This window comes from Rissa tridactyla, chromosome 7 (genome assembly GCF_028500815.1).
Source record: "Rissa tridactyla isolate bRisTri1 chromosome 7, bRisTri1.patW.cur.20221130, whole genome shotgun sequence".
Classification (NCBI taxonomy): Eukaryota; Metazoa; Chordata; class Aves; order Charadriiformes; family Laridae; genus Rissa; species Rissa tridactyla.
In genome coordinates this window covers 20,816,306-20,838,646 of record NC_071472.1, presented here as the reverse complement: position 1 = coordinate 20,838,646, position 22,341 = coordinate 20,816,306, and the positions used below count along the sequence as shown (strand labels likewise).

Sequence of the window (22,341 nt, the reverse complement as noted above, 5' to 3'; positions counted from 1 at the left end):
GAATATGAACTTTCCTGTTTCCTATATGACTTACATGTTGAAATGATGAAGTTAAGCCAATATAGTCCTTCATAAAAGACAGTGGTATTAGGCTCAGCTTCAAGAACTAATTAAATCTAAGACAGGAACTTCTCTTTCCAGGCTGCTTTAGGAATAACTGAAAGCTTAGACAGACACTAGCTACCTTGCCACAAGCAGTCTTCCTTCTTTTACTTATTTCCCTTCTCCTAGATAGCATTTCAACATAAGGAAAGTGCTTTCACCTTAATAACAGCTTTCAATAAAATGTAGCAACTTGTATGAATTTTTGCTATAGGACAGAATCCCTATACTGATTGTTTTAGAGATAGTGATAAATCAATCTTTCTACAGGTAAGGAATGAATAGATTTAAAACTATATTTTAAACATTCACTTCTTTTCTCTAGGTATGTTCTTAGCTGAGATGATTGAGAAATATTTTGTATCCCCCACACTATTCAGAGTGATCCGACTTGCCAGAATCGGTCGAATCCTGCGTCTCATTAAAGGCGCTAAGGGAATCCGCACTCTGCTTTTTGCTTTGATGATGTCTCTTCCTGCTTTGTTCAACATTGGTCTGCTGCTGTTCCTGGTCATGTTTATCTATGCGATATTTGGCATGTCCAACTTTGCCTATGTTAAGAGGGAAGTTGGCATCGATGACATGTTCAACTTTGAAACGTTTGGCAACAGCATGATCTGCCTCTTTCAAATTACCACATCTGCTGGCTGGGATGGTTTGCTCGCCCCAATTCTGAACAGTGGGGAGCCAGACTGTGACCCCCATAAAGATCATCCGGGGAGCTCTGTGAAAGGCGACTGCGGCAACCCTTCTGTTGGGATCTTCTTCTTTGTCAGCTACATTATCATCTCATTTCTGGTAGTGGTGAACATGTACATTGCTGTGATCTTGGAGAACTTCAGTGTTGCTACTGAAGAAAGCGCTGAACCCTTGAGCGAGGATGACTTTGAGATGTTCTATGAGGTCTGGGAGAAGTTTGATCCCGATGCAACACAATTCATAGAATACAGTAAGCTATCAGATTTTGCAGCTTCGTTAGATCCTCCTCTTCTTATAGCAAAACCAAACAAAGTCCAGCTTATTGCAATGGATCTGCCCATGGTAAGCGGCGACAGAATTCACTGCCTTGACATCTTGTTTGCTTTCACAAAGCGTGTTTTGGGGGAAAGTGGGGAGATGGATGCCCTCAGAATACAGATGGAAGATCGGTTTATGGCAGCCAATCCTTCTAAAGTCTCCTATGAACCAATTACAACCACATTAAAACGAAAACAGGAGGAGGTATCTGCTGTCATTATTCAGCGTGCTTACAGGCGTTACCTTTTAATGCAAAAAGTTAAAAAGGTGTCAAGTATATATAACAAAAATAAAAACAAAGAAGGAGATGGACCAGTTATAAAAGAGATAATTATTGATAAACTAAATGGAAACTCCACTCCAGAAAAAACGGATGAGAGTTCCTCTACAACTTCCCCACCTTCTTATGACAGTGTAACAAAGCCAGACAAAGAAAAATACGAAAAAGATAAAGCAGAAAAGAACTACAAAGGTAAAGATGTCAGGGAAAATAAAAAATAAAGATCTAAGAATTCTGCTTGTGGGACAACTTGTTTACAGTCTTTGAGAGTGAAGCATCAACTGGACTCCTGCAGGAGGTTTATGCCAAACTGACAGTTTTTACACATATATATGTGTGTGTGTGCGCGCGTGAGTGTGTGTGCGTATATATACATTATATATATACTTAAGGTCAGTGCCTATAACAAAACAGTAAACCTTCATCATCAAACTGTGACTCTGTGAATGAGGGTAACAAACTTGACAAGAGGTTACTGTTTTCACTACAGCTGACACTGCTAAGAACGAGGGGAAAAGTGGCTCCACAGAGAAAACGGAGCATAAAATGCGTGCAAAACGATACTTTTTTGTGTTTCACACATTGCAAAACACGTAGAACAGTAATTCTCTTCACTGTTTGTAATGCAACTGCTACATTTGTCATATTTTTACAAAATTAGTATTAGTGTATTTATCATTTTTTAATTCACAAGTTGTTTACTATTATATGTGACTATTTTTGTAATAGGTTTTATGTTGGGGAAAGAGGTATGAGGACCAGGTGTTCTGCTCTCAGATTCTCTATAATGTACATCTATAAGTGATTTGCATAGGCATGCTGCACTTGTCAATCATGGATAAATGAAAATATAACATTGCACAAAGCTAAAGATTTTAAGAATTTCCATGTTTCAGGGTTGCTTTTAAATTTGAGGCGTTCTAACTACACGTACAGCTGCATCCAGATTATGTGCATCCAGATTAATGTGCCTGGAAAGTCTCCTCTAATTTACAGGAATCTACAATGACTTATTTTTATGCAAATCATTAAACATGAAAAAGTTCTTGTTTTTGTTAAAATATTCACAGCTTAAAAAATATTGTGCAATTTCTGCACTGGAAAAATAGCTTAACCAAAATATACCTGGGGGTTCTATTGGTTTTGGGTTTTTTAACAGCTCAAATTTTTTCCTAGACTGTTCTTTACTTACTGTTTTCTCTCATTATGGCCAACATCCAATGAATCAATAAAATACCCTTTTCCATGTAAATATTAATGGTATACTGTCGTGCATATTTAAGTATAGAATTAAATGGGTAATTTGCAAGAACCCAACAGGACATGTTATATTCTATGTCATTATAGATAGTTTGGAGAGTATCACTGATACATGTCAATGCTTTTGCTGCTGTATCTTGCTCCTTCCACTGTCCACAGTCTCCACTATAGGAAGCCATGTGTCAGTGGTGAAGTGAATCAAATTGTCCAACCAGGCCTCATTCTTTCAAATCATTAAGCAATAGTTTGCAGCTATTTATGAGCTTTTTTAGTTTTGCCTTTTAAGTTTGAAGTGGCTACTATATGGTGTAGAATCAGACTATACAGGCCATATTGCAAACTGTTTAACCTGTTGAAAATGTGGTTAGCATATATAAATAATGTAAAGAAATACCATTTGGCAACAGTTTTGTATATAAGAAAAGTGTCTTCAAGTTTAGACCACTGTTTCTTATATTTCTTTCCTCATTCACTTGGCTTACTTTCTAACCACGGTAATTTCAAACTGGCATTATCACACTATGAGGAAAAAAATGAGTATTTGTAGACTATCTTGTTTTAATATTATATTTGCATATATTTCAATGTGAAGTAAATTGTGTAAATCTGGAACCCAGCTTGTTTCCAAATAGTTATATCTGGTAACAGGACATAGCAAGGAAAGTATTAGGGGAATGTGCGAATTTCTAGCGCTGTTTGCATCAGAAGTTCCAAGATAGTCTCATTGTTCATGAAATCCTTGCTATCTTGCAGTGTCTGTTTACATAGCCTATTCTTATTCTTTTTGGATCACGCTGCACTAGACTTGTACAAATAGGATCCACAATATTTCCCAAGAACAAAACGGCACATTTGTAAAATCGAGAACATCAGGACATTCTGTGTTTCATACACAAGCTAACATTAAATGTAGATTTTTTCTTTTACAAATGCTTCTGACTTGTAATGTGTTGGTGAAATGCATGCAGGAAATTGTTATTATCATAAACAACGTAAACAATATTACAAATGAGCCAAAAAATAAAGATTTCATTTTTTATTGTATTTATTTTCCTTTGTCTCTGTCCTTCTGTTGGTTAAAGCAAGATAAAAACTGGCTTTGGTACAAATAAAGAATGTTTTCTTTATCACTAGAGCTAAATACCTTATTCTTCACATTTGACCTTTTTTATGTAAAACAATTTTTAAAAAATCTGAGAACTTTGACCACACCCTATTGATTTCTACTTCTTTGTCACCAGCATACTGTCTGGGGATAACACAGGACATCTAGACATTCTGGCCCAACAGCCTTTCTGTTAACCCTCAAGAGCCCTTCTGAACCATAAAGGCACCGCTCAGTATCTAAGGTATTGTTTTAGTTCGCCACACTGCTGCTACCAAAGCTGCCCACGCTTTATGAGTCTTAAATGTGCAAACAAACTCTGCAAAAAAGTTGTTTGTCTAAAACATCCAGCTAAAGGGCTCATCAGAAACAGACAGAAGTTGTTTTAATTGTACAGTGATTCTTTTTATTCCAGTAATTTGCAAAAGCAATAAATACCATTTCACTTAATCTCACAAGACAGGGACCATACTGAAACTCAGCTGTGTTAAGTAGTGTTCACAGTCATAATATCCAGATGTTACATACTAGAAGTTTTGACTTACAATGGATGTCTTGATGCTGTTCAAGGACAGAAAGCTATAGTACATTGAAACACAATATTATCTTACTAAATTTAAAATATTATATTTCAAAAATAGCAGTAAGTAGAATATTCCTGGAGTTTGCTCACCAGCATGCTTTCAGTTTTTTCTTCATCTGTGGATATTATGCCATGTTAGCCATATTTTGGCCAAACCCTAAATTGGTTGGATAGCTATGAAATAATTGATGAAATATTAACACTACAATCTATTAAAATCTGTAATATGATGAGCATCAGCAATTGCTGCAGCAGAGTCTCTGAGTTGGTATTCCATGCAATAAGGAAGCCATATTTGCTTACAGGAATGACTGTACCTACACCAGAAAAAATGCCTTACCAAGAACACACAGAATTGTCTAGCCTGCTCATACCATTAGTTCCTGGAGCTGGTCCCTGTCCCTCTTAGAAAACAGGGTTAAAGCTCAAGACATGGCCTCCCACAGTTGTCTGGGCATCCTTACAAGTACCTGGCCTCCAGGCCCGAATTAGAAAATCCTCTAATCACATTGTGTTAATGTCAGTATGTAAATCCTTGAAGTCAAAGTTATGTACATTATTTATTCCAGCACTCCTCTGAGTACCTTATCTAACCTCATAAATGATTCAATTTACTTCCAGAGACTTTTGGAGCTCTTCTGCCTCTTTGGTCCCTGACTTCACATCTAACAATTGCATTTTACTCATACCTATTCATATTAGCTGTTCAAAATAGCACCTAAAATCTGCAGAACTCATGCTCTGTGAACAGGTTGGCAAGTGTTCTGATGAGGAATGACAGTTCATTTTCAGGAGCCTGGAGTCTCTTACAGTAGTCTTTCAAAGTAAGATTACTGTACCCAACTTCATTACCAAGCACTGTATTAGGGAAAATATCGACAATGCTTTCAGCCTGGACCAGCAGGAATGGCAGAGAGTCTTGTTTTAACCTGGACTGGAAATGGGCTCACTGCTTTGAGGGCATGTATGTTCCTCCTAATTATCCTTTGCTGCTTCTGTGAACTTCCTCTTCCTTTCTATCCCTTTTTCCACAGAAATCAATAGAGTTTGTATAATTTAAATCTCACGTCATACACTCCTCTCCTACACTTCCAGATCATTTGAACGGAAATGCCACTTGAAAGAACTCCCTATGTGGTACTAAGCAAACAATAGTGATGGCTATCCCAGTCAAGCATGGTTTTCTATTCCTACCACATTGTGCTTGGAGTCCCTTTCCACAGGTTCCAGTCGGCAAAGAAGGATCCCTTATGGCTACTAAAATCCCTGTTGTATGACTATACTGAGCCATGTCCATGAACAGGTGAATTTTCAACATTTCCAACCACAGATAAAATGCTTTCCACTAGGTATTAAACCTCTTATCTGTCACATATTGCCAAAATGAGAGTATTAGTAAGGCTGACAGTAGAGCTAGGTCACTCTCATAGTATAAGTTCATTACTCGCTGCTTTTATTTAATGAGTTTTTAGATTAAAAAATTTCCACATGGATGCCCAGAAAGGAGACATATTCAGTACATTGCAAATTAATTCATAGGGCAGCATAGCTTAATGCTGTTCCCAAGCAAGTGTTCCCAGAAGTCCTAGAGCCTCACATGAGCTAATGCAGCAGTACTAACATGTGCACAGTCATAAAAGAGTAATGAGCTTGCAGAATTAACTGAAGCTAATTCAGCACTGAAGTAATATTACCAAAAGAGGAAAGCTCAGCGTGTGGTGGCAAAAAAAAACATTTCCTCCAAGTAGTAGCAGACTGGCCACAATAACGATAAGCGGGACTGCTATTAGAGCAAGTTAGGATCCCCAGTAGTCAAATGTATTTACTGTGAAATTCATTAATCCATTAAAGGAAATTGTGAGTACTCAGAACTTTTTAGTCCATTATGAATTGCGTTTTGTATTTTATTGGAAAAAAAAACAACAGTCAATCATTTAGAAGGTAAAATTATGACGGGAATTAATAAAATCAAGAAAGCCCTCAGCCAAAGTGCTCATCTCCAGTATATGACTTACATGTTACACCCTTATTATTGCTACATGATTGTTACAATTGTGTGAATATTTTTACACTGAAGAGCTTAACTCTCTTGAAGTGCCATGTGTTGTGATTTTTATGTTCATCTCTTCAGTTCTTCATCTAGATAGACAAATTTGAAAAACCATAAAGAAATCCCAGCAGAAAAAGAACTGACAACTGAACTGACAACAAAACCTAATACTTAAAATGAGTTTTCATTATTTTCTATTTGTTGCCTGTTTGAAGAATGGTTATCCAGACAGAGATAGGACTCAGAAAAGAGAAATAACACTAAGGCTGAAAACCACAGAAATAATTCATTATAAATAGACAAAGCAAATAGTAACCACAGTTCATTAGTCATGTGTTCAAATTATTGAGCTAGTTACAATGGATGTTTTCTAAAAGATCATTATTAGTTCATGTACAATTTAATAACAAGACGGGACAAGGTAAAGGGGGATCATGGAATGCTTTGATCTGTTTCCACTAAACACCACAGAGCAGGGATGTGATTTGTCTTTGTAATGCAACGCATACCCTCCACCACTTTACAAATTAAATACTTCACCCTCACAGAAGAACACATGCTGCAACATGAGCCTCAGCTAAGCTAAGAAAATAAATTGTACTGCAGTAGCCTAAGTAAACTGAAGCCAATTACCATCTCTCAGGAGAGAAGACAAATCACATGCATCTCTGCAGCAAGTGCTATGTTTGATGCATATAAGAAAAGACATATCATGAACAATTTATAGCAGTAAAGCAGGCATCCATTCCCATGTACATTTCCTGTATAATAAGAACCATTTAATGTTTTTTTCTCATAACCTACATTAAGGGGAAAGGGGGAAAATGGTATCAGCCCTAAAACGTATTCGTTGTTCTTAGAGGAAACACATATAAAAAATAAAAAAAGCATTTACCAGATCTTACATGGCATTGTTTTTTAAAAAAAACCATAAGCCTCTCATGAGAATTTCAGTATCAGAGGGTTATTTGCTCTTTATTCTAAAACCCTTATAGCCTGTACATAGATCACAAACACTCTGCCCTACCAGCCTCCTAATGTAGAAATGTCAGGTTTGCTTTCAGAAGGCATAGCCCCAGGTATGTGCCTACAGCAAAGTACAAGCAAAGTACAGTCCTAATGAGTGAAATCGGCCATCCTAAATCAAAGTGGGTCATGCCATTTTTTCCCCTCAGTCTAATGCAGTGATATCAAATCCAGCAAACTAAAAGATGCAGTTTAACAACATGCCATATAATAGCAGCTATATTCAAAGGTAACATGCACAGGTTTTTTAATTATGTCATACAAACACTGTAAGTGGTTGTATTATGAGTTGCTTTCCCAGGGAACTGGAACTGATTGAGTTCAACAGCCACAAAAATTTACACTTCTTCACATTTTTTTCTCTTGTTGCTATTACAGGGGATGACAGTGATAGGTCTAATTTTACGACTCTACAGGAAGCTTAGTTCTGGTATACACTTCAGATCCCAGCTCTGATCTAAGGAAGGAAATTGATTGACCCAGAAAAAATAACAGCTTTTTGTCTCTGCTGAACACCAAAGGCCTTATCCTGCCTCTTCACGTAAATAAGCAGAGGAGGATCTGAGAAGTATGTGAAGGTATTCAACGGGAAAGCTGTATAAATTCTCTCTCTCAACTAAGAGACATTAAATGAAATACATAAGCACAAAAAGATACAGAAGAAAAAAGGGATGATAGCTTTAGTTGGCATAGTCAGATCCTAACATGTGGGACACATCATAGGTATCATTTATTCTTTGGACAGGATTTTGCTACTGCAACTCCAGGCACCAGGGAACAGCACATTCTTTTCGAACTCTGAAAGTGACAAGGGACAAAACTGGCAGAGCATATGCTACTTCCATGAATGTGCGCTGTGTAGAAAGGATGTTACTAACATCTCCCATCTGCACTAGGCACATCCTTAATTCATGTGTTGCAGAGTTTGTGCAGAAATGAGGACAAGCAATGATTTTTATTTTACCGTTATCTTTGTTTCATAATGCAGCTTTTTAACCCAGAGTCCATATTTTTAAATGCTTAATTTACATGTATATTTTCAATTATATGTTTTAGATATAAAAACCTTTAACTGCTCCATTTAGCACATTTTTTTTTTCTTCTCTTACAAAAAATGAGAACAAATTATCTGGTTCATCCAAGTTGTGCAATAGGAAATGCAGAAAGGCAGCAGTGGTATTTAAATTACCTGCATCCTCTGCCCATGCCCTCCAGGTTTCTGATACACAGCAGAAGAATCTCAAGAGTTCCAAATGGAGACGTGAAGTAACATCCCACTTGCTGGCCATATACATGGAAATAAATACTGAGGGCAAAGAGCCTTAAAGGGTACTCAGCCTCCAATGGACAGCACTACAGGGGAATTCTCAGTTCCCAGACCCAGCATGATTATAGCCTTTTGCATACTGTGATCTGAGTTCATAAGGACTCTGATGTTGACACCTGATAAGTCTTCATGATTGGCACGGAAGAACAAGTCCTAAAACATAGTAGGTAACACAAATACAAAGCCCCCCATTGTTCTATTAGTCTCAGAATACTTGCCCAGAACAAGTAATGCTTTTTTAGCCAGGTGATTTACGCTATTTAATTGTCAATCGACCAGGCAGGGCAATTTGATGGCTGGGCTAGTAAATTTTCAAAGTGATTTTGCAATCCTGTATTTCTGGTACTAACCATTCTACTTCTATTTTACAGTTTGTACGTATATACAAGAATGCTCCTTGTTGTACTTCAAATTAAAATATGTAACTGACAATCTTGGAAGACAATGCAGTTTCCTAGTATGGCTGCTCCCAATTCATCGTTCTGCAGAATGTGTTGAGCTGAAGCTAGAGATTGTAAATATTTTACAGTAAAATAATATTTCTATATTTTCTAGGTCACTGCTTCTTTCTGTTCCTGAATCATTAGGAGCAAACAGCAGACTGGCGGAACTGCTGCATCTGAAGATGGATACAAAGAGACCAATCATTCTCCGCAGCTCACCACTGCTCCCGCACTCCTCCACAGCACTGAAAACATACAGAGTCTCTTCCCTTGGGAAACTAGGATCCAGGTGGTAACTCTCATTCACTCAGCACGGGGACTTAGACACTTCAAGGAAGTACTAGCTGGAGACTTTTCTTACATTTAGCCAATTCTCTCTAATTAATTCTCCATTAAAAAGGCAGGGCTTCTTCCCATCTTTACTCTCCTCATGCCCTATACTCTCCTTCTTTCTGTCAGCTCACGTTAAATTTGAGTCAGGGAGACCTTCCTGTTGTCTGTGAACAGCATTCCTAGCTGAACTTTAGGCTGAAAATTCCAATGCTGAATAATATTAGTAACATCACAGATTACAAACTCTTTTCCACAACTCATCATCACCAGGTATTATATGTAGACATGTGCTGCTGTGGTGACACCTGCATGGGCCTTAAAAGTAAAATTTCAGTCATGTAGACACCAAAAAAAATCCCTTCTGAACCACAAGGCCAGCTTTCATTTAGCTTGTTCTGCCCTTTCAAGTCTGAAAGTCCTTTTCCATTTTTAAGTTTATGTTATTTAACTCTCTTACAACCCTCTCAAGCTTTTCTCTCCTTACTCAAACGCATTACTTCCTCCAGCAGCAGAGATGTTTACCTGTGCTGCTGCAAAGGAGGAATGGAACTGAAACGACAAGTATCCTGCAGCAACACCAACTCCAGCTGCGGTCTCAGCAGACCTCAGTTTAAACAAGGCCATGCCAGGTCAGGCCACAGAAAAGCACGTAAAGGGAAAACACTGGCAATTCACTAGGTGGCACTTTTTGAGACACTCAAATCCAAAGCCAAAGATGATGTAATCCCATTTTTCAGCTATAGCATCAACAAGGTCAAACCACATTTAATCACTGAAAATGCTATTAGACCTCTTTCACAAGCAAAAGCTGGCAGTCTGTGTGTGCTAGGCATTGTCCAGCTTCTTAATTCAACCAAACTAAATTGCTGGGAGGTACTGAGGGAAGACAGAGCTGAAGGACTTTTTCCATTTACTCTCATTAGCATTTCCCACAACGGCATGTATACTTTCTGTCACTAGATGTGGTCACAGCCACAGAGCCCTCCCTTCCCGTTCAGACCTAAACCACTAATGCCCTAAACCACCACCGTATTAACCTGCTTTCACCTCAGAACAGGTATACCTTTCCTTCTGAAGCGCCTAACTCTGGGAAAATCTATGGTCAATATAATGCAGAAGCTCAGGCAGGCTGACTGTAATGGGCCGTTTGCCTTTCTAATCCGTGTAAAGACTTTAAATGGTAAATGTGAGCAGCTCTTGTCACACTGTCTGCAGTGATGTATTCTTTCAGATTCCTGTGTTTCAGTGAGCATACACATATGCAACAGGGTAGGTGTGTAATCAAGCACAACCCATACAAAAGAACCCACAGCTAGAAGGAGTATATCTTGATGCCCTTCCCCCCATTCAGGAATTACTATCATCTTACAAGAGCCCTCCCTAAGGGCTGTATGTAGTCATGGTGACAGGACATCACCACCTGTCTGCCCCTGCAATGGAGGCAATGAGCCAGAACACAAAGCTTTGTTTTGCTGCTGCTGAATGCATACAGCACATTTCCAAATAACCTGATCCTAACAGAAACCAAAGAAAATGAAATCAGTTTTCAAAGTACAAAATCTGAAGTTCCAGATTTAATTGTAAAGGGTTATGAAAATGAATCAATAAAACAAACAGTGGTTTGAAAAATTACATAAATGGACCTATTGCATATGCTTCAAAATGCAAATTTGAGCATAAAATTATAACAGGGATGCTTTATGTCCAAAAGTCTAAAATGCAGGCATTAGAGAAACAGATTTTACAATGGGCTGCAATTGTTACAACACGTTGCTTTTCTTCCAGGGGAAATGCACATGATTATATACTGTTTGCCTGCAGTTAACAGTCTCCAGTTTTCAGCATTTTGCCAGTTTGTGAGACTCTAAACATCAGCTGACCAAAAGTCACACAGAAACCGGCTAAACTACTATCATGGTACCACACAGTGAAGGGAAGAAGTAAGCAGCATAAATCATTAAATAAGCAGGCAAAATCATCTCAGCACAGACAGGAGACAGCCTAAACAGAATGGGAGCAGAGGAACTCCTCCTTTTTATTCCTATATATCTAGTCTATTCCTCAGGTTATGCATACATTGTGGAATTAGGCAGCACCTCACAGTTCTCAGATGTGGGTGCATGCCCCTACCTTAGCTTGACCTTACACTGGGCAAGACATAGCGACTATCTCTTTTCTCTTCCCAGCACGCTGGGATTCCCCAGGAAAGAAATGCAGGCTGGTAGGGATTTGCAGTGTTCAACAGGTTTCCTGAAATGGGTGACTGGAGAGCCACAACTAAAAGCCAAGCTGCAGAATTCTCCATCTTGTGGTTTAGATTTACCATCACAGACCATACCTAGATTTTCCAGAGGTTGTGCTGCTGAATTGCATTGGGCCTCTATTTCCCTAAATGGGCAAGAGTTACTGGATACCTACAGCTCCTATGGATCCATTCACATGTGTTGGCTTTCTCAATACTGTGGACAACTTCTTTCAGTGTGGTAGACAGTGTGGAAGATCATAGAATCAGGTTGGAAAGGATCTCGAAGATCATCAAGTCCAACTGTTAACCTAACACAGCCAAAAACACCACTAAACCATGTACCTAAGCACCCCGTCTACATGTCTTTTAAAGACCTCCAGGAATGGTCACTCAACCACTTCCCTGGATAACCTGTTCCAATGCTTGATAACACTTCTGGTGAAGAAATTTTTCCTAATATCCAATCTAAACCTCCCCTGGCACAACCTGAGGCCATTTCCTCTTCTCCTATCGCTTGTTACTTAGGAGAAGAGACCACCACCCATCTCGCTACAACCTCCTTTCAGGTAGTTGTAGAGAGTGCTAAGGTCACCACCCTTTTCTTCAGGCTAAACAACACCAGTTCCCTCAGCTGTTCCTCATAACACTTGTGCTCTAGACTCTTCACCAGCTTCACTGCCCTTCTTTGGACCTGCTAAAGCACCTCAGTGTCTTTCTTGCCGTGAGGGGCCCAAAACTGAACACAGTATTTGAGGTGGGGCCTCACCAGTGCCAAGTACAGGGGGACAACCACTTCCCCAGTCCTGCTGGCCACACTATTCCTGATACAAGCCAGAATGCTGTTGGCGTTCTTGGCCACCTGGGCACACCACCAGTTCATATTCAGCTGACTATCAACCAACACCTCCAGATCCTTTTCCACCAGGCAGCTTTCCAGCCACTCTTCCCCAAGCTGTAGCATTTCATGGGGTTGTTGTGACCCAACTTAAGGACTCAGCACTTGGCCTTATTAAACCTCATACCACTGGCCTTGGCCCATCGATCCAGCCTGTCCAAATACCTCTGTACAGCCTTCCTACCCTCAAGCAGATCAACACTCCTGCCCAGCTTGGTGTCATCTGCAAACTTACTGAGGGTGCACTCAATCCCCTCATCCAGATCATTGATAAAGATATGAAACAAAACTGGCCCCAATACTGAGTCCTGGGCAACACCGCTTGCAACTGGCTGCCAACTGGATTTAACTCCATTCACCACCACTCTTTGGGCCTGACCATCCAGCCAGTTTTTTACCCAGCGAAGAATATGCCCAACCAAGCCATGAGCAGCCAGTTTCTCCAGGAGAATGCTGTGAGAAACAGTATCAATGGCTTTACTAAAGTGTAGGGAGACAACTTCCCTCATCCACTAAGCGGACCATCTTGTCATAGAAGAAGATCAGGTTAGGTGTTCTTCCACCCTTTACTACACCATTTGTAAACAGTAAACATTTTATCTTTCAAATAGTTAGCAGAGAAGACAGAGTTTTGATGAAGTTAGGAAGAATGAAAAGAGTGGTTCAGTGCTCTCAGATATGTTATTGGTTCAATTTTGACTTTCTACCACCGCACAAAGTGGATGTGCTTATGCACTCTGCCTATAGTCACTCTCTTTCCAACAGATACCCATTTAACAGGCAGGCAGAGGCTTTCTGGCATCAATAAAACATTAAGGCTTCACGTCTAAAAACAAAATTCATCAAATGCTGAAGGTCACATATGCTAAAGTTAATCTGCCATCTTGTGGGTATATACCACAATACACTGTTTTTAAATATCTACTATACAATTTATTACAGACAAATTAGTATCTTGGACTTGTATATTAACTGACTAAGAGTAGACAGTGAAAGATTTCTGAGTGAAAAGCAGGAGATACAAATACAATCTACCATCTGGTAGGTAAGACATACACAATGGGTATTGTACATCCTAAAGATGTAACCACAGACCAATATTTCCCAAGATATAGTACTAATTCTAGTTGGGGAGACACTCTAGGCTAGACTCTTGGTCACTCTCAAAAATTAACAATACATTTATAATCAATGATTTAACGACGTCATAAATCAGTGTAACTCAAAACAGAAAAAATAAGTCAGACTGTCTTCTAAACACAGGAAGAAAGTGCAGTCAAGAAAATGTGTCATCTCTTCAATGTGAGATGGAATCAAAACCTAGCAGTGAGTTTTATCTAGTAGTACAACAAGACTCAGGTTTTATTTTTGGCTAATAAACTTCTCTATTAATAAATTAAATCCACCTGGAACTACTACTGCATTCAATCTGAACACAAGTTGTAAAGCACATTTTCATGAGTTGCTGAGTAACAACTTCGTTACTGCTTTGGCTGCTGGTTAAATTGGATGCGGGATAGAGCAAGCATCAATGCAAAGGTAAAGTCACAGAATCACACAGAATCACAAAATGGTTTGGGTTGGAAGGGACCTTAAAGATCATCTAGTTCCAACCCCCCTGCCCTGGGCAGGGAACGCCTCCCACCAGACCAGGCTGCTCAAAGCCTCAAAAGTCCAAACAGCATCCGCAATGGTAGAAACGTCAAAAGGATTTCCCCATATATATAACTGTCAACAAATTATGACCATCAAAGAAAAAAATAAATTCACAAATGTGCTTAAATACTGCTCTAAAATGCAAACAACCCTTCTTTCCTTCCTGTGTTACATTAGGTCAAAACAATGTCATGAAGTTACATTAGTTTAATTGGTGACTAATTTCAACAGTGTCTTGAAATCTTAGTGCTTGGCAGGAACTCCCAAACTGCTATCACACCTCACGTGCATTAATATTTGTTTTCATTCTACTGAAAATCTCTCTCTAGTCATGACTTGTGGAAACTCTTTCTGAAATTAACAGTAAAACATTGATTATACTTTACATACAGATAATTTATTTCAATATAATCCTTCATTAATAGACTTTTCCTCATTTCTGATCATAATGACTGTTGCAAAGTCTTCTGTGGTGCTTTCATGGGAATATTTCTACTAGATAGGAGTAATAATCTAGTATTACCGAATGTCATGTGTCTAACACATTTCACTTTTTTAACACTTTGAAGTCAAACTATGATTATGTCTTAGTAAAAGTAGTTAGGTTGCTTTAACAAAAAGAAAGAAATGGACTCGAAGTACAGGCAAATAGCGTTTTAAACCATCACTGTTAGAGCCATGATGTGTGTCACTTGTGTAAGTATTGTGGAAGAAATTCACTTTTTTCTTAAGCAGGATTAAGGAATTAGCTTCATTCTTGGGTTAGAAACCTGGAATCTTTATGGGCTAGCTAAAGCAAAATAGCCAGCTTGACTCAGGAAAGCAAGAAAAAGGCTGAAGAAACAGCAATAGAAAGCCTTGCTCGATAGTTTGTTATATCCCTCCAAACAAAAAAATGCTATTCAAAAGAAAAAAGAAAAAAACAGAAAAGAAAAAAAATAATTTTGTCATGAACATTTGGGATGTATTTTCAGACTCAAAAAAAAAAAAATCTACAGAGCTTTTGGCTATTTACCCAGACAAAGATAACAACCCTAGCAGTAGATAGACATGAAGACACTGCAGATATGCTGCTGTTTTTGAGTCATTGAATGAATCTGACTGGGTATAAAAACTATGTCAGAGGGAAAACAAGGTCAGTAGAAGACCTCTTTTTGGTCACCTCTCACCTCCAGTGCAGCTGATTTGAAGGAGGGGGTGGGATAGGCCAATATAATAATATGCTTGATTTGATTTAATGATAACATTAAATATTTTCATGGCAGACTAGCTTGGTAGCCTGCTGAGTCAAAATTCTGCCTTACCCATGCAAAAAATGATTATACCCATCAGGTCAAAGACGACAATATCTTTTTCCACTTTTAAAAAGAAAGAACTATAAGAGATACAAATTCAGATATAACACAGATACAGCCGAAAGCGTGTAATTTTGTAATTTGTTTGTACAATCCACCTGTATTGTTTCTGCTCACTTTATGAGTGTTGTATCAGTTGGAGTATTGGTTAATTTCAGTTAAATATCATCAGAAATGTAAGTATGCCACAAAAGCAAGACATGGATTTTGAGCTACTAATCTTTCAGCGGAATTACTGCCAAGACTTTGGTTCAGTTCACTTTAAAATTAAGTATTGTTTGCAAATCCAAATTCTATATATGAGATGTGATTTTGAATAAAAATTCTTACCATATCTCTGTACCAGTCATGGCATCCTACATTGATTTTTGTGTGATATCTGAATATAAATATATTCTAAAAATGCTTCACACAATGACACTGAATATCAACTGAAATAAATTTCTTCAGTTATGTATAACTTTGTCTTCCCTTGTTATGTGCGTATATTATATACACACATACAAAATGCAGTTCAGAGAACTTCACATACAAGTATTCAGCAGTGTTACACAGACAAAAGTGACAACAATGTCTCATTTATGGGTGCAAGAGACTATGTGGATGTCTTCCCACGGTCAAAACAGACATTAAATCTGAATCTGTAACCTCAATATAGGGATTCTGTTCCTTGCCACCTACATGTGAGCATGCCTCATGCCGACCCATCAGAGAGCCTATGGATGTTTCTACACCATTTAGGACAAGTCAGATCACACCTGTCAAGAGTGACTCATACAGATAAGGCAACAGGTTTATCAAGAGATAGTTGCCATAGCAAACAGATAGTGAGTTCAGTTTTATGTGAATCAAAAGAAGAGAAATAACCTCCAAAATAGCTAGGCACTATCTTCAGTACACTATGTGGTTTTTTTCTTCTGCAATTATTGAGCCAGTGCTACACAAATCACCGAGTCATACCATATACCTCATAGATGCATTTTGATCAAAAGATACTGTAGTTTGAGTTCTAATACTGATGAGCTACCAAAATACCAGATGCCCCTCTCAAACACATTTCTTAAACATTGTTGACATATTCTAGAGACAATATGCTTGACAACATCTGGCACACAGAATTGGCAAACTATTTAGAAAAATAATTCTTTTTTTTTTTTTAAAGGAGAAAAAGGTATGAAACTGATGCCAAAAAAATTCTGAAACCAAGTCATCCATGAACAAGCCAGTGTAACAAACCTAGTACATGAACAGCAGTATCAAAACAGAATACCGTCAATTACTTTCTAATTTAATGCATTTTACATTATTTGAGAAATATCTGAGAATATCTGAGAAAAGGAATAAATAACACCACTACAGCTGGAAAAGAAAAACCAAGATGGTTCATGCAGTTAGCTAGTTTTGGCCCAAAACCCAGATATTCTGCAAATAGAACCAGCAGTAAGAATTACAGTACAGCACATAATACATTGTCATTAACTATTAACTACTTTGATTTCAAAGGACTTCAGGGGGTCTGTGTGTGATACACACACTCAAGACACATAGTCTCTAAAGCAAATCAACTGTATTATAAGAGGATAAATGCCATCAAGAATATCTCTGCCAGAACTGTAAGTAATTAACAAAACACCAAAAAATCCCAGCCTATTCTTGTATTTTATTTGCAAAAAATTAATATGCAATACATCAAAAGATGTTTCAGATCAACTTGAACAACTGCAAACTTCCTCTGAAGAAATGCCTTTAAAATTGCACGAAAATAGTATTGTTGCTTCAGTGCTTGTTACCTATATTACATTTACTCAGACTGCAAATCGAGTAAACTGAAGTAAATCATTCACTAAGTTGTGCTGTTCTGTGTTTCCCTTTCCTTCCAAATTCAAATTCCAGAAACAGAATTTGAAGGTCAAGCTATGTTATTTCTGGCTTTCCTACTAACTCTGATTGAAACATGTTCTTGTCCCACAGGCTATAATTTACCCATCACTCTGCCCAAGTAAATGATCACCTTGGCACCTCTCTGCCCTGCTTATATCCTCCCTCTCAGCTTCACTCCATAGGAACCAGCTATCTCCTTTCTCATATAACCTGAGATCAATTATTCTCAACAGTATTTAATTTTGAAGTTTGTTGTTTCTATTTCAGATCCAAAAAAGGGGCTTCTGTGACCAAATGACACTTTGCCAACTGTACTAATTGTTCCAGGAAAACATATCACCTAGACCTACAATTCCAATCTAGCATCTGGTAGCTAAAACAGACGCAGTCAGTATTGTAAAAACTTCTGTGTAGTTATTTTAATAATTCAGAATGAGACAATGAGATGAAGAGATTATTGCCCCACTTTACATATCCTATCCAATTATGGCATTTCTGCAGACTGCATTGCATAGTCACTCACATCATGCAATGGAAATTTGTGCATAAATGAATAAAAGACATTACAGGTTAGAACTTCTATAAAGTGCTAGCAAGGGTTAAATCACGTCTAAATACTTCGACAGTTGAGTCACGTGGCTGCTATTGAATGTGCTCTTTGCCTTAAGCTTTTCCTTGTAATGTGTCTTGATCTGTAAAGGAGTGAAGAATAAAATAGCTAGGAAATATTATTTCTTTCCTCCTAGTGAAGGGGGGGAAAGAAGGGAGAGTAAGATTCAGTATGCATAGCAGACTATGTAGTGAAATCAAAGAACCCAGTGTACAAAAAGAAGTGAAAGCAGTGGCATCAAAAATGAAAATTATTTACTTACTAGAGTATTACTTACATTGAAACACATCAAATTTCAGCTGAAAACAGGACCCGTTTCATTTTTTAGTTATTCAGTTTTAAAGGAACTAGCCATTTGCCATAAAGAAAAAGTTTTGTTTAAAACCCAGTCATCCGGTGAAAAAACAGAATGCCATCAAGCTAGCCTTGTCATTTTTGCAAGTTTAATCTTAAATAATAAAATAAAGCAATGGTCTAAACAACAAAGCCAACTTCCTCCATTTTTGTTCTATCGCCCCACTGAGTTTAAAGTGCTAATGTTATCACTAAACCCCATACATTGTAAGAAAGTGAAGGAATCACTAAATAAATCAAAAATTGTACAGGTTCATCTATTTACATATATTCATGTGTTTCTAAAATAGAAGCAGATGGGAATATAGCAGGCAGTATGGGAGGAGGCAGGGAAACGGAGAGAGATAATCATAGAATGGTTAGGATTGGAAGGGACCTTAAAGATCATCTAGTTCCAACCCCCCTGCCGTGGGCAGGGACACCTCCCACTAGACCAGGTTACTCAGAGCCCCATCCAGCCTGGCCTTGAATACCTCCAGAGACAGGGCATCCACAACTTCTCCGGGCAACCTGTTCCACTGGCTCCCCACCCTGAGTAAAGAATTTCTTCCTAATAGTTAATTTAAACCTACTCTCCTTCAGCTTAAAAACATTACTCCTCATCCTATCACTACACTCCCTGATAGAATCCCTCCCCATCTTTCCTGTAGGCCCCCTTTAGGTACTGGAAGGCTGCTATAAGGTCTACCCGGAGCCTTCTCCAGGCTGAACAACCCCAACTCTCTCAGCTTGCCCTCATAGGAGAGGTCCTCTAACTCTAACATCATCTTCGTGACCCTCCTCTGGACTCAGTCCAACAGGGCCATGTCCTTCTTATGTTGGGGACTCCAGAGCTGGATGCAGTACTCTTATGAGAGCAGATTAGAGGGGCAGAATCACCTCCATCAACCTGCTGGCCGTGATTCTTTTGACACAGCCCAGGATACAGTTGGCCTTCTGGGCTGCAAGTGCACATTGTCGGCTCACGTCCAGCTTTTCATGCATCAGTACCCCCAATTCCTTCTCCTCAGGGCTGCTCTCAATCCCTTCATCCCCCAGCCTGTATTGATACCAGGGGTTGCCCCGACCCAGGTACAGGACCCTACACTTGGCCTTGTTAAACCTCATGAGGTTCACACAGGCCCACTTCTCAAGCTTGTCCATGTTCCTCTGGCTAACATTCCATCCCTCAAGCATGTTGACTGCACCACTCAGCTTGGTGTCCCCTGCAAACTTGCTGAGGGTGCACTTGATCCTACTGTCTATGTCACTGATGAAGATACTGAACAGTACTGGTCCCAGTACAAACCCCTGAGTGACATCACTTGTCACCAGTCTCCATTAGGACATTGAGCCATTGACCACTATCCTCTGAATGCAACCATCCAACCAATTCCTCATCGACCGAACAGTTCACCCATCAAATCCATCTCTTTCCAGTTTAGAGAGCAGGATGTTGTGGGGGACCTTGTCAAAGGCCTTACAGAATCCAGATAGATGACATCCGTAGCTCTTCCCACTGATGTAGTCACTCCATCATAGAAAGCCACTAGGTTGGTCAGGCAGGACGCGTCCTAGGTGAAGCCATGCTGGCTCTCTCAAATCACCTCCCTGTCCTCCATGTGCCTTGCAATAGCTTCCAAGAGGATCTGTTCCATGATCTTGCCGGGTACAGAGGTGAGGCTGACAGGTCAGTAGTTCCCAGGGTCCTCCTTTCTACTTTCTTTAAAAATGGGTGCAATGTTTCCCTTTTTCCAGTCACCAGAGACTTCACCTGACTGCCATGGTTTTTCAAGTATCATGGAGAGTGACTTGGCAATTACATCAGTCAGTTCCCTCAGGACTCTGGGATGCATCTTGTCAGGTCCCATAGAATTCTGTATGTTCAGGTTCCTCGGGTGGTGACAAACCTGATCTTCTCTTACAGCGGGAGGGACTTTTCTCTCCCAGTCCCTGCCTTGCGGTCCATCCACTTGAGAGGTGTGGGGAGAAAGGTTGCCAGGGAAGACTGAGGCAAAAAAGTGGTTGAGCACCTTAGCCTTCTCCTCATCCATTGTTACCAGTTTGCCAGTCTTGCTTGGCATTAATATGGATTTTAGCAGAAGCACTCTACTCATTTACAGTCTGAGATATATAATATGGAAAACTTACGACTAATGAAGTATTAACAATTTTTTCTCTTCCAGTTCTAGTTTTGCTTGGCACAAGACTGGAAACTAGCAGGGGTAAATGAATCACCATTCTTGTGCTGTTTACCAAGCTGACATAAAAAGCACTGAAATCTGATAAAATTTTCTTAATATCTTTCTTATTACTGTCATAAAGAGGCAAGAGATTCAGAAGAAGAAAACAAAACTGAGCTTCATGTTCACTAGAATCACTGGAACTGCAACTCACTAGAATCAGTTCACTGATGATATTGTCTGTGAACAAGCAGCATAGATAAGGTGGAGCAAAATTTTCAAAAATCTGACCATGCCTTTTGAGTGTTTACCTAAGTTTACCACATGCGATCCTGAATTTTTACTCTCTCTCAACAAATGGCAGCTCAAATCTAAGAAACAGCACAAGCTAAGTATGAACTGCTGCTAAGACACTAAACATCATTTTCACATGTAGTCTCCATATAACCAGTTGTAACATCAGTATTTTACCACTTACCCTCACACTTCTGACTAATGGTTAAATAATACGTTTTTGCAGTAAAGACAGGAACTATTACCCTATTTATGCATCACTTTAGCAAACTGAATGGCTTATTGGGGATATGGTATGACTAACATGAGGTGAAGGAAGGAAAAAGCTTCACGTCCCCATATTTCAAATGAATTTCATAGTTAAAAAGATGGTATGACTATGTAGTCTGGCATGATCCTGTTCTCTTCGTGGTCACCAGTCACAGGATCATAGAATCATAGAATGATACAGGTTAGAAGGGACTTTAAAGATCATCTAGTTCCAAGCCCCCTGCCATGGGCAGGGACACCTCCCACCAGACCAGGCTGCTCAAAGCCCCATCCAGCCTGGCCTTGAACCCCTCCAGGGATGGGGCATCCACAACTTCCCTGGGCAACCTGTTCCAGTGCCTCACCACCCTCACAGTAAAGAATTTCTTCCTAATATCTAATCTAAATCTCCCCTCTTTTGGTTTAAAACCATTACCTCTCGTCCTGTTGCTACGCTCCTTGATAAAAAGTCCCTCCCCGGTCCTGTGTAAAGTTACCCTACCAAGACAACAAAATTATGGAAAGCATTGGATCAATGCTGGTTAAATACCAGTCTTTGATTCGATGGGTTACATTTTCAGTGACGAATCTCCCTAAAAATTACTCATCCAGAGTCTGATAGTTAAAGTAAATCTAACTAAGTAAAAAACAGAATTACAATAGATGAGTAACTAATAAAAAATAATGGTTAATTCATGGCAGGATGCAATAAGGATACTCTAACATTCTTATTGACTTGCCTAATCCTAGGAAAATCCTTCTAATTTATTTTTATAGACCATCACTCTGCAGTACAGCAAGCAGAGTTTGTGCATAAACAAGATGACCTACTTTTCAACATCTGCAAGTCTTAGCTTGAAGCTTGTTTGTTACTTGAAAAAGCAATTAAAATTTAAACAAGTGTGAAAGAACAAACTCAAATTTTCCTTGAATTTCTGTGAAAAAACAGTATGCATTAACTAGCATGCAATAAGAAGTCACATCAGAATTCAAAATAACAGAGGATAATTAACAGTTGTATTCTTTGAGAACAAAACAAATCACAGACAGATACTAAAAAGTATGCAGAAATATACGAGAACAGTAGAGGTAAACATTTCAGGAGACTTGGTTG

General features: G+C 38.9%; 1 protein-coding gene across 16 annotated transcripts in view; it reads left to right on the top strand.

The window, feature by feature from the left end:
• Positions 1-1,620, top strand: part of LOC128912499 (sodium channel protein type 2 subunit alpha-like) — a 60,946-nt gene extending 59,326 nt beyond the window's left edge. For all 16 annotated transcript variants that reach the window (XM_054208512.1, XM_054208505.1, XM_054208513.1 and 13 more), the window contains one exon: positions 428-1,620. In XM_054208512.1, coding sequence (XP_054064487.1) covers positions 428-1,620 — 1,193 coding nt within the window. The remainder of the gene's footprint in view (positions 1-427) is intronic.
• The last annotated feature ends 20,721 nt before the right edge of the window (positions 1,621-22,341 follow it).